This window comes from Panicum virgatum, chromosome 1K (genome assembly GCF_016808335.1).
Source record: "Panicum virgatum strain AP13 chromosome 1K, P.virgatum_v5, whole genome shotgun sequence".
In the NCBI taxonomy this organism is placed as follows: Eukaryota; Viridiplantae; Streptophyta; class Magnoliopsida; order Poales; family Poaceae; genus Panicum; species Panicum virgatum.
In genome coordinates, this window is record NC_053136.1 from 28026455 (window position 1) to 28045255 (window position 18801).

At 46.8% G+C, this 18801-nt stretch overlaps 1 protein-coding gene and 1 long non-coding RNA gene across 6 annotated transcripts; one reads left to right on the forward strand and one right to left on the reverse strand.

The window, feature by feature from the left end:
* The first annotated feature begins 2409 nt into the window (after positions 1–2409).
* LOC120701086 lies at positions 2410–8388 on the forward strand. Of its 3 annotated transcripts, none has more exons than XR_005685974.1 (4): positions 2410–2841; positions 2914–3189; positions 6794–8088; positions 8189–8388. It is a non-coding gene; the product is annotated as an uncharacterized LOC120701086 (long non-coding RNA). The 3 variants fall into 3 exon arrangements; XR_005685975.1 differs by having other exon boundaries at positions 2410–2714; positions 8164–8388; XR_005685973.1 differs by having other exon boundaries at positions 2411–2841; positions 8164–8388.
* Positions 8389–9246: 858 nt separating this feature from the next.
* Positions 9247–13665, reverse strand: LOC120701008 (1-aminocyclopropane-1-carboxylate oxidase homolog 4-like). 3 transcript variants are annotated; one of them, XM_039985185.1, is made up of 5 exons: positions 13537–13644; positions 13391–13449; positions 11389–12361; positions 10886–11284; positions 9247–9296 (listed from the first exon to the last, which is right to left on the reverse strand). In XM_039985185.1, exons 3-4 carry the CDS (start codon positions 12274–12276, stop codon positions 11021–11023), a joined length of 1152 nt encoding a protein of 383 aa, XP_039841119.1. In that variant the 5' UTR covers positions 12277–12361; positions 13391–13449; positions 13537–13644; the 3' UTR covers positions 9247–9296; positions 10886–11020. The 3 variants fall into 3 exon arrangements, with proteins under 3 accessions (XP_039841119.1, XP_039841129.1, XP_039841126.1); XM_039985195.1 differs by lacking the exon at positions 13391–13449 and having other exon boundaries at positions 13537–13665; XM_039985192.1 differs by having other exon boundaries at positions 13391–13644.
* Between the last annotated feature and the right edge of the window lie 5136 nt (positions 13666–18801).

The following is an 18801-nucleotide window of genomic DNA, read 5'->3' on the forward strand; positions in this document are numbered from 1 at the left end:
GCAAGTTTTGACATTAACATCGTGCCCTCACCCTATTCACGTTTATCTTGGTGCCACTGCCCTTTGCTATCAATGTGTGCCATGAATTGATAGTTGATACGAACTGCTTCTCGTTATTTTTCTGAGTTGTAGGGCTTGGCCCTGTTTAGTTTCAAACTTCAAACTTCCAAAACTATCACATCAAAAGAGAATTTTACATGCATGCTGCACTAAATCTAGTCGAAATAAAAAATCGATTGCAACGTTATCTTGTAAATCGCGAGACAAATCTAATGAACCTAATTAGGCCTTGATTAGACACTAAACTGCTAATCTAATGAACCTAATTAGACCTTGATTAGACACAAAACTGCTAGAGTAACACACGCTCTAATAACGAATTAATTAGGCTTAAAAAATTCGTCTCGTCGTTTACAGACCGAATCTATAATTTATTTTGTAATTAGATCACGTTTGGTATCTCATATGTGTACCGCAATGTCTGTTGTGACATTTTACAGCCTCACTTTTCAGGAACTAAACACAGCCTTCCTGAAATGCTGTGAGAATATTCAAGAGATGTTTTTTTATTACTGCCGTATCCTTTATCAGTTTTAAATATAGTTTACGTATATATAGCCATAGCCATATATCGGTTGTCATATTTCATTATTATGTGCTTGCCGGACATTATTAATGTTAGCCATAACTGTACTTAATATTAAGGATCTATTTACATAGGATTTTTTTCTCAACCCGCCGGCCAGTTTTGTAACCATCTGATCAAAATCGGACCGTCCCGGCTTCTTCTTCTACCTCCGATGCCCTGCCACCACCACTACCGGCAGCTAGCAGCGACATCGCCATTGCGCCCTCCTCCTGCCTCCACCCAAAAACCCCACTCGCTGGACATCCTCTGCCACTCGATGGTTGGCGCCCTCGCCTGCTCACTTCTGCCGCCCCCACACCCCGCCTCCTCTATCGGGCCGCCGCTGCCCGTCCAACTCCTCTATGCCTAGCGGCCATGGGATCCCGGCAACCCCCGGCAGCCCAAACCGTAAAGGCCACCATGCCTCCACCACCTTTGGCGCGCCCTCGTCGCCGGCTGCTCCTCCCACCTCCCGTCCCCTTCCTCCTTAGGCGTCTGTTCCTCATCTCGCGCAGATGGAAAGCCAGGCTGATGGAAACTGTTGATTTCAGCCGGGTGAAGGGGAATAAATTTCTAACCGCAATCATCTCAACATATATTTATTGGAAGGTTTTTGTTTTCCTTTCTAATGATTTGAATCAATCAATTTTTTCCCACCTCTATGAAAATTTTGAAACAAAGCAATGTGAGAAGATGCTGTCAAACAATTTCAAGAGAAACAGTCTGTTCGCCTGGCTTATCAACCACCAGCCAGCAGTATTTTTCTCTCACAATAAATCAGCATCAGCCAGCAGTATTTTTCTCTCACAACAAAATAACATCAGTCACTAGCCAACCGAATTATCCGATTATATACTATTGTGGATGTTTATCATGATCTTTAGTTCAATTTATAAGCCTATTTAGTTGGCTGGTGGTTGGTGGTTGATGCTGATACAAAACCTTCCAATAGCTAACTTCATGTCGCTCGGAGTTTTGGGGGTGCTGGCGAGGCCTCGCATTCCTGTAGCGCGTCGGGGGAACCCCTGACACCCCCACGACCCCGTCAGGTCTCGCGTTTGGGCCAGGCTATCGTCCGTGTCCCGTCGATGATTTTGGCCCATTCTGCCTAACCGGTGATTCCGCGAGCAGGAGAACTCGATTAGGCAATTTTTTTACGCTGGGCTGCATGTTTGGAGCCCGTGTCCGAGGAAGAAATCGGCCTGTTGCCGTCGGCCCAGACAGGCACCGCTCGGTCGGTTGCCGTTCCTAGGGTACCTTCGCCTAAGGCTGGACGGAAAAACTCGTAACTCGCTAGCTTGCTCGACTCGCTGGTTAGTAGCTCGGTTTGAGCTCGACTCGTTTTATAATAAACCAGCTTGTTTTATAACAAACCAGCTCGCTTTATAATGAGTCAGCTTGAGTTGGCTCGCGAGCTGCTCGCGAGCCATAACGAGCCAAAATAAATAACAAATATTGTATGAATTAGTGGAAACGATCAATGAATAATGATTGATCATGTTCATGGATAATAACATACTTATATTTTTCATTATAAAATTCACATTATTTTATTTATTTTGCTTTAAATATGCATGTAATGTGTTTTTTTACGATTTACGGTTATCATCTCTATGTAAATATTTTTATATTCTAACTCGCGAGCCAAACGAGTTAGCTCGAGCCACTAACGAGCCGAGCCGAACTAGTTTTCTGGCTCGTTTGTATAATAAGCTATGACGAATCGAGCCATAACAAGTCGAGCCTCTGACGAGCCGAGCTGGCTTGCCCTACCTCGCCTCTCCTGCTTGTCATTCCCCCTCGCCTCGGTCGGCCGCCGCTTTTGTTGGTCATGTTGTCAGCTTCGTCTTTCTGGGTAAAGCTCGGTTTCTTCGTTCTGCGCCGCATGCCGACTTCGACCACGATGACCTCATCATCGCGCTGGTCCCCGCACGGCCCAGCGGCGGCCGCTTCTCGCGCCGGGATGAGCGATAGGAGAACCACCAACGCTCGAGTTCACGGGGCAGACGGTCCAGCTCTGCGACGACGGCCGTGCTCATCACCGTAATCGCATCTTCATCTCCATCTCCGCCTCCGGCCTGGCTTGGTTCGAATCGGAATCCATCTATTCTCGCAAACAATTTTGGTTAAAATCTAAAACTGATTCTCGATTCGGTTCTTCAATGCTTTTTTTCACGAGATCGATTCTCCCCCCCCCCAACTTTTGCATCGAGGTATACGGTCTCCTACCTCATTCCCCACTTGGTGGTTGTCCTCTCTTCCCTAATCACCTGATGCTTTTCCAGTCTTAGGAGGAAGATGCAGAGGAGAGCTAGGTCACGAGAAGATAAACCAGGCAGCACCATGGTGGCTCTCTCTATGTCATCTGCCTGTTCTCGGGTGATTTCGGACCCTCAAACTCTATGTCTTGCAGTATTGGATTGATATGGACATCAATGATTATCTACCCCAAAAGGAAATCATTCTCCTGTTGTCTTAGTTTTTTCTTCTGGTGTGTATTTCCAGATTTCTAAAGTACCGTCATGGTGAGAGCCCATAAGCATCGCATTCAGTTGTCTCTGGTGACCATCTAGAACTGCCATTTTGTCGTACCATTTTTCCTTGTGCTACCGATGTGCTGCCTTTTGGAAAGCAAATGGTACCAGTCGATGTTGCTGATAAGTCAAAGAATTAGGCCAAATCGTTCTAGATATTAAATTAAAATATAGTATATGGGTCCTTTTGCAATCCATGGTAAGGCTTACAGAGGGTCAGTATACTAAGGCCTTGTTTAGTTTCCAAAAAGGCACCAAATTTTAGACCGTGTCACCTCTCACCTATGCAGCACGGATACGTGTATCCGTATCGGGTCGATACGGATACGGGGATACGTCATTTTCTCAAAAAACCTGATACGCGGATACGTTTTAGTAATTTTTTATAAAATAAATATTAATACATATTAATGGTAGGAAAAGGAAAATAAAAAAGAAAAGAAAAAGAAAGGAGAAGAAACTAAAAAAGCCCAGTCCAAGTGTAAGCATCTAGGCCCTCAAGGTATGTTTCGGTGATTAATGACAACCATTATTGTGGCTAATGAGTTTGTGCAGCTTAATAGATCATTATCGCTCATTTGGTCATATGTCAAAAGAGGCCCATCAATTTCATTATTCAAAAAGTCGATCTCGGTACTCAATTCAATTATATGTCAAGGCTAAGAATCTTTCTAGTCCTAAGTGTCACAAGGTTGAGAAGGACACTTAGGTTAGTATATGTTTTATAGTTTTGTAGTGATCGCACTATTAAGAGGGGTTAAGGCTAAGTAACTTGAGCATGGACATGGTCATTTGAAAATGGATGCACACTATGGTCACTCAGGTTTCTAGAAGTTCAAATAAGTGGTTCTCAAACTATATCTCAAGAATATTTGGATTTCATTCAAGACTCAGATCAGAAAAGACAAAATCAGAAAAAGTCTATACACCAGTTTAACCGACGCTCTTAATTTTCTATACGTCGGTTAAATGAAGTCAGCAGAGTCTGGACAAATTCAATACACCGGTTAAACCGACGTGTTTGAAATTAACGTCGGTGCGTTAGTCCAGAGTTGGTTTTTCCAGGGTATTTCAAGTTCTATACACCGGTTAAACCGACGCTGTTTAAATCAAGACGTCGGTGCAATTGACCAGTGAGATGGTTGTTTCAAAGGAATTCAGAAGTTGTACTCACCGGTTAAACCGACGATAGGTTTGAGTTAACGTCGGTGCAGTTGTCCAGAGACTTGGTTTTTCAGCTGATCAGTGGACAACTACACTCACCGGTTAAACCGATGATACGTCGGTCAATCTGCCCAAGTTGTAACGGCTAGTTTTCAGAAGAGGCAGTTTACATTCACCGGTTAAACCGACGATGACTATTGGAGGGACGTCGGATTAACCGGCGCTACGCAGTCTTCTGGCAGCTTTTCTCCAACGGCTCTATTTGTGTGAGCTGCCTATATATACCCCTCGAATGGGTCATTTCGCCCACTCTTGACACCAGGCAACATCCATACACATACTATAGTCAAGAGCCACCTTGAGCTTCATCATTCACATACTTGTGCATTCAATCAATTAAGAAGCAAGATTAAGGACTTGAGTAGAGAGAAGCTTGTGTGCATCCGTTCTTGGTGATCGGTTCTTGCTCAAGTGAAGGCCTTAGCTTGTTACTCTTGGTGATTGGCATCACCTAGCCGATCTTGGTGATCGAGGTGTTTCTCGCGGAGCTTGCCAAGGATTGTGGGAGCCCGGAGAAGAAGATTGTACGTGGCTTGATCTCCACCACGCCGGGATGGTGAACGGAGACTCTTAGTGAGCGCCCTCGTCTCGGTGACTTGGGAGGTGACAAGACTCTTTGTGAGTGTCACAACGTGGATTAGGGGTGTGTGCCAACACATCGATATCACGGGAAAAAAATCCGGTCGTCTCTTGTCCACTCTCTTTATTCAAGCATTTTCTTTCACGCAATTTACTCATGTGCTTGACTTAGAGATCATAACTTAGCTCTACCTTGCTAGGCTTTATTTTGTTTTATCTCTCTTAGCTTGTGTAGGTAGCTTAGTTATCCGGTTGGTGAATTGGTGCCCTACTAGCATTGCATAGGTTAAGGTTGCTTTACTTTGTTTTAGAAATTGAAAAAGGCCTAATTCACCCCCCTCTTGGTCTATCGATCCTTACACCAAGAGACCACCAAGCAGCCCAAATAGCCCAGCCCATATCCTCCGCGCGCGCGCTCTCTCTCTCTCCGCCTTCTCCACCGCCGGCTCCCCTCCTCCCGCACCCCCGCCGCCTCCCCCGCCACTGCTCCTCCCTCGCCGGCCCTCGCCTCCCCTCCCGCTCCCGCCCCCGCCCCTCCCCTCCTGCTCCGGCCGCCGCGCGGGGCTAGTCCTCTCCGGATCCGGCGGCGGCGCGGCTCCTCTCCCTCTCCCTGGAGCGACGGCGGCGGCTCATCCCTCTCCTCTCCCTCGAGCTCGGGCGGATCCGGCGGCGCGCGGCTCCTCTCCCTCTCCCTCGAGCGACGGCGGCGGCGGCGGCTCCTCTCCCTTGAGCTCGAGCTCGGCCGGCGCTCGGGGAGGTTGGATCCAGCCCCGGCGCGGGCGGATCCGGCGGCGGCGCGGGGACGCGGTGGCAACGGTGGCGCGGGGACGCGGCGGAGCGGGGCGATACGTATCAGATAACGTATCTGTTTTTTTTCTTATTTATTTTTTTTCCGATACTCCTCCGATACGTATCGATGGCGTATCCGTATCGGATACGTATCCGATACGGGATACGCCCATGCACCGGCGTATCGGGGTATTGGAGCCTCTCACAGGACACGCTTCCCAACCCAAAAAATTTCCTACCTTTTCCCCAACTAAACAAGGCCTAAATGATTTTAAAAAATTGGGACTTGCTTTTTCATGCTTTCACACTTTCTGATTTTAACAGATTGCTAGGTTCACCTGGAATAAAAACACTTAAGAATCTTAGCGCAGAATTACCTCCCTTTTGATGTTGGTGATTTGTTGGATAGTGCAATAATAGACACTACTACCATGTTTTACCATGCGTGCTATTACATAAAAAGGTAATTTCCAGATGCATTTTTTTCACAAAAAGAAAACAAGCAAACTGTCTTCCAATTCTAATGTCCAAAAGATTTTATCTGCAGTACTTTCCATGTTCCCATAAGCTTATCAAATGAGAAGGGTTCCCTGCCTTCATTTTAATCATAAAGGCATTTCCTTTATTTGTTTAATGGCTGATCTGTGATTCAGAACTGTAATACATAATGATGACCTTCTGTGTTTGGATGCATTCCCACACAACAAAAGAAAAAAAAAATGTCTCTACAGTGTGGAGTTTTTGTTTTCCCTAATACCCACCACAGTACTAAAAATTTAATATGCCATCCCTAAGATGTTGTTTTCTTTTCTCAAATAGAGATTAACACTTTAATGACTTAATGTATAGTGAGGTAAGTACAGACACAGTCATGGTCTATGTGTGCATTGTGCTAGCTTATCAATTTCAAGTGACCTTAAATTTTTAGCACTCATGTTCTGTACAGCTATAGTGTTGTCACTCATGCATTTTTACTTCACAAATATCATCTCAGACCATAATAAATAAGATAACGTTTTTTGATTCTCTCTTTATGTAGCAACATGTTTTCCATGGATGATAGCAAATTATCGGTCTAAATAGTTGGACATGGAATGTCCTTCCGCATATCAAAATCTTTCAAAGGTAGATTCTCGCAATTTGTACCTGTGACAGAACTGAAATTTATTTCAGCCATGGATCCCCACCGATTGCTATGTACTTAGTCCATCTATAGGTTTTTTTTTTTTGTTTGTCCATCTATTGTTATTATTAAGCATTCCACATTTTCTCTCTCTAACAATCCTTTCTGCAATTGCAGAGGGTGACCCAGCTTGCACTAGGTGATCATCATTTTCCTTATATCTTTGCTTATAAATTCCAGTCATAAAATTTGTAGTTAATTTCCTTTTAGTTGATTTGTTTCCCTTTGGTTGTTTCATCGCCATTATAGCCTCTTTCTGCGATAATATTTCCTTTCATATCGCTAGCAACCTGTATCTATATATGTTAACTTGAAAGGGATTATCGGTGAGGTCACTGAATTGACCTCTCAGCTGCTGATTTTATCCTATTGCCTACCACTGCTAGCTTAGCTCAGCTGTGACTCTTCTTCCTAAATTTTCCTATTACCTGATAGTTGCATATATTATAGTTTAATTGTACTTAGATGGGTTGTATGTTGTTTACATTGTTGCCATGTAAATATGTGAATCAGACTTTTCCCTCTCATGTGACTACTTAATTTTGTTTTCTTTTTCACATGGATTAATTTTATGAGGTCATTAAACTGATTTTTTTGATATAGGATATAACTCTGCACCTACCATTCTAGAATTTTACATCAGGTTATGCTTTCTATCAACTTCTATTCACCAAAAGTTTTATATGGCAGTGCAAATAGTTCAATTCAGTGTAAAAAATCTTTGTTAAAATGGGATATGTGCTGGTTTTTTATTCTTATTATTCCTTATGCATGTTTCCCTGAATCATTTCACCTGACTCCGTGGACTTCAAATAGCTTTGCTGCAAATATCAAATATGTTCCATGCATCCGCATATTACTTGCAAAAAAATGATATTACCTATCAACTATCAACTTGATGCTGTTTTCAAACTTCCCATGGCACTATCTTCAATTCAGCCAAATGTAGGACATTACCTACACTTTTCTTTGTTAGGTATTTTTTTTGCCGTTATTACTAATTGGAATGTATACCTCATTTTTATGCTTTACTGCTCAAGAGCAGCACCCTCCTGTCGTAGCTTAATCAGGCAAGGACAAGAACCCGCTCACGAACAAACAAACTTGATTGCTTGCTCCAGCTCTGGACCTACACTGCCTAAGCTAGCAAGGTATGTACTGTGGTTGTTTTAAGTATTCTCTCTTAGCATAACTTTGTTGTAATAACGTTTCTCACTACTCACAAGGATCATGTCTATGATATCTTTGGAGGTTGGCAACCAATCATGTCCAAGCACTCTCCAAACAAAAACTGTTCCTAAATAGATATCTTTCTGTTTCATGTATGTTCGCAGCACAATTGCTTATTATGATTTCAAGGCTGTAACCACATCAATTGTATATCGGCAGAACTATCATATTTATTGCGGCCTTCATGTACTGTTGTGCTTGCATGGTCATACACTTTATTATACGGGTGCGGCAATAGCACGCCTACCTTCCTAGTTTATTGACTTGTCGCAGGGTTACACTCAGCATCGATGATACAAACGAAGGGGCTTATCTGATACAAACAACAGATGAAACCTCGTCATAAGCATATTTAGTCAAATAGTGAGCTGCCCTGTTTTTGTGTCTTGAGCAGTGAACAATCTCAGCCTCCCCAGTCTCTGAGCGTGAGCCTTGACTTCCTTTAGCAGCAAAGCCAAACGTGCGCAGATTTTCTTCCTAGGAGTCCAAAGCCTTGGCCAGTCACCACATTGATGCATGCAAACAGCTCCCAGTAGGATATGAACTGACAGCCACTGAAAGATGAACTTGCAACAAAGACAACACTTCAGCTTCTGATGAATTGCAACAAATCTGCCAAGAAAGATGAACTTTCCCAAACGAACCCCGCACGACAATAGCTGCTCTTTTCTGTCCTCCCATGGAACGTGACATCCACGTTTCTCTTCATTTGCCCTGACCTGGAGAGTTGGAGTGGTTCAGCTCTGCTTCGACTCGTTATTTGTTAATCCCTGGGTCTGCACAGCCTTTACACAAACAGCCTTTACTTTAAGGTCCAACAGGTCGGCATTGAGGACAAATCTGCAGGACAAAACATATTCTTCCCTTCATGAATTCCGACAAGTTTTGTTGTCAACTTTTTTAAAATAATTTGTCAAAGTTGGGGTAAAATCACAGGTTCTCGAAAAACTAAAACAAATCCACACGTGCGTACAATTTTACAGCTGAATTGATAATGCACTTATAATTTTACAGCTGAATTGATACTGTTTATGTGGGTTCAAGGGAAGAGGCAACAAATCCAATTTCCAGCTTCAAAATGCAGGGGCCAAACAAAGTTGAAATAATAGTGTAAAATCACAGTTACAACCAGTGTTCGGCGCCTCGCCGACTAGGCGGCGGCTAGGCGCGCCTAATCGCTAGTCGACGGGGTGCCACGTAGCCTAGGGGGTTACGCGCGGTCTAGGCGGCCGCGGCGCCTAGGCGTCGACCAGCAGCGCCTCGGCGGCGAGCAGGCGCTCAAGGCGGCGCTTAGTCGGGCGGGCTGCTGCGCGCGCAATTTTTTTTCGGCCGCGCGCTATAGAGGCGGCCGCGCAGGAAGATTACCTCGCTCCCGGTCGATTCCCGCTCGCCGACCCTGCTCCCGCTCGCAGACGCGCGCCGAAGGGGAGCTTCACCCGCCGGCGTTGCTCCTCCCCGCCGGCGCTGCTCCTCCAAGCCGGCGCTGCTCCTCCCCCGCCGGCGCTGGTCGTCCTCGCGCGGCCTCGCTCCTCCAAGCCGGCGCTGCTCCTCTCCCGCCTGGATCTCCTCCCCGCCAGCGCTGCCCGTCCTCGGCTCCTCGCCTGGAAGCTCCTCCCCGCCGGTGCTGCTCGCCTGCAGTCCTCCAAGGTGAGTTCCCTCCCCTCCCCTGCTCGTCCCCCTCCCCTGCTCGTCCCCCTCCCCTGCGATTTTCCCTGCTCGTCTCCCCTCCCTGCTCATCCCCCTCCGCCAGCAGCTCCCCTGCTTTCCTCCCCCTGCGGGCACGGCCTCCCCTGCTTTCCTCCCCCAGCAGGCACACACAGGGGCCAGCGGCCAGGGGTGCCGTCGGGCGCGGCCAGCAGCACGGGCCGCGCGGGTGCCGCCACGCCGCGCGCCGCGCATGGGCGCGCACAGGGGCTCCTCCCCGATGGCGCACGAGGGGGACCTGCTCTTGGGTGCCCTCCCCTGCTCTCCCCTCCCTGCTCTCCCTCTGCTCATCTTGTTAACTGATTTGTGCTCATCTTGTTAACTGATTAAACTCTAGCATCAAATGAACCTTCTCAATTTGTGGAGCATTACAAACTTCAATTTGTCAACTGATTTGTGCACTGCCTTTAGCATGTTAATGTTTTGATCATTTTGTTTTCTTCGACACCTTGAGCTTAATGTTTACCTTAAGTTCAAATCTGTTTGTTATATTGGTCATTTTGCTGGTGAGATCAAATCTCGTAGCAGTTAGCAAACTACTGAAATCATTGTGTTGTGCACTTCTATTGCTGTCCTATCCACTTGTATGGTAATTACTAGCTGCTGGTATGGTGTGCTCATGGATGGGAGGCTGCTGAAATCATCCAGATAAGTCACAACTTAGTGTTTTCTATTTTTTTTTATGAACAGCTAGCTAGCTGTCTATTGAGTATTGACTAATTTACTAACTACTAGCTGTCAAAATGTGTTGCAGGAGCTAGGAACATGCAAGAGTAAGGCCGCTAGGAATCAGATATGTCTACTGCCCCTTTTTTTATACTTACTGTGACTCATATATAGTAGTTATATACATATATATAGTTATATACATAATATATATAATTTATGGCTATATTGCCAAAACGCTTAGAAAAACGCATAGCGCCGCCTAGGGCCGAGTACTCCCGACTAGGCGCTAGGCAGTGGGTCAGCGCCTAGATTCCGCCTAGCGCCTAGCTGAACTTGGGTTACAACTACAGATAGGAGCAGGCCAAAATTGCCCCAGAAAACAACGCATTGTTATGGTCAAGTAGCTAGAGCCAACATAACTAATAATCGTCAGGATATTCTCTCGACAAATTGACAGGATGTAGTGCTAAATCTCGACAATCAACTCAAAGTTGCCTTGAAATGATCAAGTGTCGACGGCTTGGCATGCCCCAATTCGACTCTGTTACCCAGCATCTCCCCCAAGCTTAAACTCCTGTACTGTGCAGGCTTTTCTCCTGTCACCAGCTCCGGCAGAGGGCTGAAGAGACCAGACTCGCCATACTCTGCAAGGTTGAAGAAGAGGGCAATGGAGACCCTGGCCTCTTGTTTGGATTTGCTCACCACCCTGTGCTCTGCACTATTGTATTCGTCATTTGAAACCACCTGCAAATCATTGTGTAAGCAAAGGTTCTCTAAATTTAATTCTGCACTTCTCCAAGATATATAAATATAGTCAGACTGTATAAACGATGAACACAAACTTGAACCTTTAGCACGTCCCCGATGTTGACAAGCAGCGCACCGGGCACCGGCGCTACGTCCACCCACTCGCCGTCGTCGAGCCGCACCTGTAGCCCGCCGACCCCGTCCTGGGCAAGCACCGTGAAAAAATCTCCGTCGGTGTGCTCACGGCTGCCCATCACCCGCTCCGGCTCAGGGCACGGCGGGTAGTAGTGACACTGCATCAGGGCCCCTTCAACCCGCTCCAGCCGGTCGGCGCCGACCCCGAGCCCCTCCGACAGCAGGCCGGCAATCTCCTTCGCCAACCTCGACAGCGACCGATGGTATTCCAGCAACGCGTCCCGGCATGCTGCGGGGAGGCTGAGGAGGCCAGGATCTTTTGGCTGGTCGAACATGACAATAAGCGTGTCGCACCATGACAGGCGGGGAGTGGTTGCAGGACGGCCATCCCTCAGCCGCGGGATGGCTACGGTGTAGTAGTTGATGCCTCCGGCGGGGCCGTAGAAGCGCGAGCGCGCCGCGAGGGGCTGCTCGTTGAAGGCCCTGACCACGGCGAGAGCGGAGTCGACGGTGCCGGCTGGGACGCCGTGGTTGGTGACGTGGAAGATGCCGCACGAGCGCGCGGCGGCCCGGACGAGCGCGGCGGCGTCCGAGCGCGGGAGGGAGAGGTCGACGGACGGGATGGCGAAGTTCCTGGCCGGCGAGGACACTGGCGCGATGGGTGCCAGGAACAATGGCGGCACTGTGGCGACGCCGGACTCAACCAGGCCGCGAACGCCGCCTCGGGCCTCGTGGAACGCCTTCAACGCGGCCTCCTCGTCGCAGTTGTTGGCGGAGGCCATTATCCCTTGTTGCTCAAGGTTATTGGTCCTCCATCGTCGGGTGTGGTCGCCGCCTCGTCTCGGTAGATCCATCGCGGGGGAGCCGAGTTCCTCGCCGTCTTGAAGTCAAATCGCCAAAGAATACGCGTGATTACTGATTACCAATCACAAGTCCAACCTGCCGAATATAAAGGGCAACTACGGTTCATCATATAGAATTATTAACTTGGTAGTTAAAAATTATACAGTGGTAATTTTGTAAAGGGATGAGGTCAACCGTATACAATTCATCATTATACAGTGGTACAATTCATCAAACAGGCTGTGGGCAAAGAAGAAGAGTTAATTAGAATAGAAAAGAGCACCCCAAAACTTGCTCTTTTTGTTTCTCCTGTTTCGTTGGTACTTCACTGCAAAGAAGCTTTTGCTTAGGCAATAGAACTATAGCCAAAAACGTCCAAGGCTAAAACCAGCAGCAGAATAAAGAAGATAAAATCGACAGTCACAAAGTTTGACATGTTATTCCTTTTGTCTGAGCAAAACATAATTTTAAAAACAATGCATCTCATTAGTTACCGTGAAGGACGAATTCCCATCGATAGACACCGACAGTTAGTCAGATTTTGAAGGGCTGTTTAGTTCCTAAAAATTGTTGTCAAAAGCTTTTGGGACCCCCTTTGGACACATAGACAGAACATTAAATGTAGTTAAAAAGAAAAACTAATTGCACAGTTTGGATGTACACGGCAAGACGAATCTGAATTTAGTTTTTTAATTAGTGTCCGAAAATCCCTTTCGGTATCCGGTTAAACATCCGATGTGACCCTAACCCAAAAAAAAATTTGGATCTAAACAGCCCGCTTCTCATCCATCAATGCATTTTAGTAATGAACCTGCGTGCTCTATAAGCTGTTCAGCCCCCCCCCCCCCCCCCACCCACACACACACACAAAATCTTTTTTAAGGTGGAAACCAACAAATGCCGAGTGGGATATATCACTTCAACTAAATCAAATGACAAGGCGACTAAGCAAGCAACCTGTCGTGGGACATTATTCCAAATCTGCTGCCCTAAAATCCAAGCAAATTCCCCCAAATCTGGGCTCTGGAGGCGCGGCAAGATCAAATCGCAGGAAAGGGAGGATCTCGTGGGGTCCGCGGAACAGGAATGGGGGAGCAGAGAAGGGAAGCTAGGCCAGCAGCTGACCTGATCCGCGACCCGCGCCTGGTGTTTCCAAGAGGAGATTGAGCAGGCCAGTGGAGAACCTGCAGCGGCTAGAGATGTTTGCCACCAGCGTAGGGGTAGGGGTATGAGGTGGGGGGCACGAAGCAGAGGAGCGCACGGCGCAGTACCTGGCAGCGAGATGTGGTGTTCTTGCTTCCGCCGGAGCCCGGGGAGGAGGAGAGGAGAGAGTCAACTTCGGAAGCGGAGTGGAAGTGGCCCCACTGTGGGCACAACACAAATGGCTCCTTGTAATTAAGGTCTAGTTTAGTGGCAAAATTTAAAGATGATAAAACTATCACATTAAATATGTCGACGCATGATGGAGCACTAAATTTAGTTGGAATACAAAACTGATTGCACCGCTAGCTTGTAAATCGCGAGACGAATCTAATAAGCCTAATTAGATTATGATTAGACACAAAATTACTACAGTAACTGCTATAGTACACATATGCTAAAGGCGGATTTATTAGTCTTAATAAATTCGTCTCATGGTTTACAGATGAATTCTGTAATTAGTTTTGTGATTAGTCTATATTTAATATTTCAAATGTGCAAACATTTCATTTCAAAAAATTTACACATGCAACTAAACAAGACCTAAATAGTGACGTTTTGACTTGTCAGTTGAGTTCCATTTTCTTCTCCAAATTAACTAATCACTGTATATGGCATGCCATTGACCATGGTAGCTCATAGTACTATTAACATTAACATATTCATTCAAGCCGATGACCCAAAATTAAATTAATTTTTTTAGAGGACAAAATTAAATTAATTAGGTTTTTTTAGGGGTTCTCACACTCCATTAAATAACCAAATAAAAGTTACAAACGCCATCTGGCGGATCAAAAAACCATACATGCCGACCAAAAGAGCTAGCTAAGGTGCTCCTCGCCAGAACATGTGCGTCGTGGTTTGCTTCTCGTCGCTCGTGGACGAACTCCATCACCAGGAATGCCTTTGCGTCTTCTCTAAGTTCTTGTATAATTTGGCCATAAGCTCCAATAGTGGACCCTCCTGTCATACACCGTATTGCGTTGGCGCAGTCACTCGCCATACGTGAGAGGTCTTTTGCTAGTGCCAAGCCTTCTCTGAGGGCCAGGACTTCCATTGTCTCTGGGTCAATAATTCCTCGCATTACAACAGACGATGCTCCCATAAACTTTCCAGATGCATCTCTGGCAACTGCGGCAGCTGAAGCCCCTCTCGAGTTTTTGGATAAAGCTGCATCAACATTAATCTTCACTATCCCGCCGGGAGGTGGAATCCACCGCGGCACCCTGCCCTTGCTTGCTGTAATCTCCGATTGGGGACTTGATAAGTCTAGGTCAGACATGAATCTATCAACAAAACAGTGAGTGGAAAGTGGACTCTGGAAAATATTTTCGTAGACAGCTTTCCGTTTTGCATGCCAAACTGCCCACATTGTGACCACCACTCTCCTTGACTCTTCCTTTGGCAAGGAGGAGATAATTTCTGCCAACCAAGCCTTTGGGTTCTGCTCCTCAACGTTGCAAATATGTTCCACAGTTTCTTCATTCATTAAGGCCCAAACACATTTGGCCAAATTGCACTCAAGAAGGGAGCGCTTCCACGAGTCTGGGACTCCACAGACCAGACATGCTGCGTGTGGTGCTATATGTCGTCGATGGAGGACATCTGCAGTTGGAATCGAATGCCTCGCCAAGCGCCAGAGGAAAACTTTGATCTTTGATGGGATTTTCAGCTGCCAGATGGCAGTCCACTCCTTCTCGTTTGCACGAATATCAGATGTGCTAGGCGTATGCTCCAACCAAGCTGTTAAATTCTCTTTCTTCTAAACCAACATCCGATATGCTGATCTTACTGAAAAAACACCAGTTTTCTCATAATGCCAAGCCCAGAAGTCATCCTGCCCCCCGGTAGTTAAGGGGATGGAGCTGATTACCTCTGCATCTAAAGGGGTAAAGAAACGTTGCAGCTTGTCATGGTCCCATGTAAGAGTCAGTGGATCCACCAGCTCCTTTACCATCTGCGGCACATCTGCTCGAGTACAGGTGAGAGGCCGGAACTGGCCATCCCGAGGGAACCAATTCATACTCCAAATGTTTGTTGTTTCTCCTGTCCCAATTCTTCTGATTAAACCCTGCACTAGTGCATCTTTCCCTTCACTGATTGCACGCCACACTCGCGATGGCGACGACCCCACAGCAGCATCTAGGAACTCCGCCTCCGGGTAGTACACAGCTTTAAGAACTTGTGCGCTCAGTGAATTGGCATCATTCAGAATCCTCCATGCTTGCCATGCGAGCAAAGCAAGATTGAATAACTCGATATCTCTAAATCCGAGTCCCCCCCCAATTCTTGGGTTTGATCATCTCGTCCCATGCGACCCAGCAGGGCTTCCGTTTGCCTTCTTTGCTACCCCACCAGAAACTCCGGACGATTCCATTGATGTGCTCACATAAGCCTTTCGGCAGCTTGAAACAGGACATGGAATAAGTAGGAATTGCTTGCGCAACTGCTTTGATGAGCACCTCTTTTCCTCCTGCCGATAAAGATTGCTCCATCCAGCCCTGGACCCTCTTCCAAACTCTGTCTTTTAAGTATTTAAAAGCACCATTCGCGGACACACCAACATCTGAGGGCATGCCCAAATACTTCTCACTGAGTGATTCGTTATGAACATTCAACAAGTTCTTGAGTTCCTCCCTGGTGCTATTAGAAACTCCTTTTGCAAAGTGGATCGACGACTTATCCATATTGATTTGCTGGCCCGATGCACGACAGTAGGTCTCCATCACATCATTGATCACTTGAGCATTCTCCAAGTTTGCTCCAAAAAACAGCAGGCTATCATCCGCAAAAAGAAGATGGCTTACCACCAGAGCTGATGGAGCCACCTTGATGCCCTTAAGAGTCGATGATGGAAGTCTAGAATTTAAGAGGCACGAAAGGCCCTCTGCTGCCAAGAGAAATAAATATGAAGAAATAGGATCTCCCTGACGGATCCCCCGCGTCGGTAGAAAAGAGTTAAGCCGTTCACCATTGAATAAAATTGAAAAGGAAACAGTTGTGATGAGCCGCATTACCATGTCCACCCATAAGCGATGAAAGCCCAATTGAGTCATGATAGTGCGTAGATAATCCCACTCCACGCGGACATATGCCTTTTTCATGTCAAGCTTCAGTGCACAACATCTGACATCTCGCGGTCTCTTCTTTTTCATGAAGTGCAGACATTCATAAGCCGTAATAACATTGTCTGTTATGAGCCAGCCTGGAACGAAAGTTGATTGTTCCTCAGAGATGATCTGGGGCAGCACCAGCTTTAGCCTGTTTGCAGCAACTTTCGATGCAATCTTGTAGATAACATAAGCTCCAGTGGCGCTGAAAGAAATGTGCTGGCAGACCGTCCGGCCCTGGTGCCTTTGTGGGAAACATCTGAAAAAGAGCGTCCTTCACTTCCTTCTCCACAAAAGGCGCTAACAGCTGGTTATTCATCTCTGGTGTCTCCTTCACAGGCACGACATTCAGTACTGATTCCATGTCTATAGTACCCTCAGAAGTATAAAGGTTCCTGTAAAAACTAGATGTTAAGTTGCCCATCTCCTGGATATCCTTAGTAAACTGCCCATCTGGCCTTTTCAGTCTCTTAATGCTATTCTTCTTCCTTCTCTGACTGGCTCGTAGGTGGAAGAAACGGGTATTCTTATCACCTGCCGCCAGCCATCTGATTCTCGACCTTTTGTTGCCACATGATTTCCTCTCTATGGTTGAGTTCGACGATCCTATCCGCAATCTTGTTTTCTACGTAAGTTGGTCCCGTGTGATTCGGATCAGACTGTAACCTCTCTAGTTCCTCCTTTAGGCGCTTTAGCTCTAGACGGACATGGCCAAAGGTTGTCCTTCCCCAGCTGTCTAGCTTGTTCGTCACATCTGACAATTTCCGTTGCAACTCTTGCAAAGTCAATGCCTTTCCCGTTTCCTGCCATGCATTAGCCATCCACGAGAAAAAATCCTCATGTGATTCCAACATGATCTCGTACCTGAACATTTTCTTCCCTTTCTTCTTGTAACGCCCTCCTTGTTGCCACTGTAGCAATATTGGGCCATGATCCGATGATGTTGCTATCATGTTGTGTACAGTAGCAAAAGGGAAGCGGGAATTCCATTCAGGTGTAGACAGAGCACGGTCCCGCCGCACTCTACAGTAAGAGCCTCCCACCACTTTCTTTTCAAAAGTCCACCTGCGTCCTTCATATCCAAGATCATGAAGACCGCAAACATCCACCATCTCCCGGAATCCCTCGATTTGGGCGTAGCTACACTCTTGTACTCCTTCATGTTCCGATCGATGTAAGACTTCATTAAAATCACCTATGCACAGCCACGGCAGAGCATTTGATGACTTTATATGATTCAGCATATTCCAAGTTTTGAAACGCTCACTTGTCTGTGCTTCCCCGTACACACAAGTTAGTCTCCATGGTTCACTCCCCGTTTCTGTGACAATGGCATCAATATGATATTGTGAGTATGGTAAAATTTCTAACCTTATTTTGTTGTTCCAAAAAATCCCCATGCCGCCACTGCGGCCAGAGCTGCTTACAGCAAAGGCATTATCAAAGCCTAAAGTGCCCTTAAGGCCTTCAACACGTGCTTTGCGAACCTGAGTTTCCAGTACACATAGCACGGACGGGGCAACACTCTTCGTAAAATCACGAAGCTCCTTCACTGTCGCGGCGTTGCCCAATCCGCGACAGTTCCAACTAAAACAACTCATTACGATCAGCGGTCCTCCGCCGAGGGGGCCGCCTTACTCTTTGCCGGGGATTTAGTTGCTTTCCGAAATAGCTCGTCCAAACCCAGCTCTCTCCTCGCCTTCGTCCTGGAGGCCTCCGCCACCATCTTCTACTTCGTTACGCCGAGAGCAAGCTGGTAGGACTACCACCCCAAGACCTAGAACCTCGGCCGCTCGCCAAGGCCGGGTAGCTGTGCTGAGACAGCCCCTGGTTCAGCCCGAGCAAGGGAAGAGGGGGGTGATGGGTGTAGGGATGAACCTTCACCGGCGGTGAGATCGCCAGCGAAGTCGCCAAGCCCTAGGTCCCGGAGTCGCCTAGGTCCCCCGCATGTTTCCTGGTTTCCTGTTTTGTTTGCTGGTTCCCTCGTCGCTAATTAAATTAATTAGGTGTGAGGTCCTCGATCCCCCGTACGAGGTTAACGGCCCATGCAACTCGAAGCAGCCCAGCCCACGTATCTCTTCATCCTTCTTCTTTGAAAAAAAGTCCTTTTTATTCCCCTCAATTTTGAGCCGAGTCCGATTTTTTTACCTGAACTCGAAAACCGGACATACCACGTGTTGAACTTTTAAAACCGTCCGGTTTACCTCCCTGGCTCTGTTATACCAA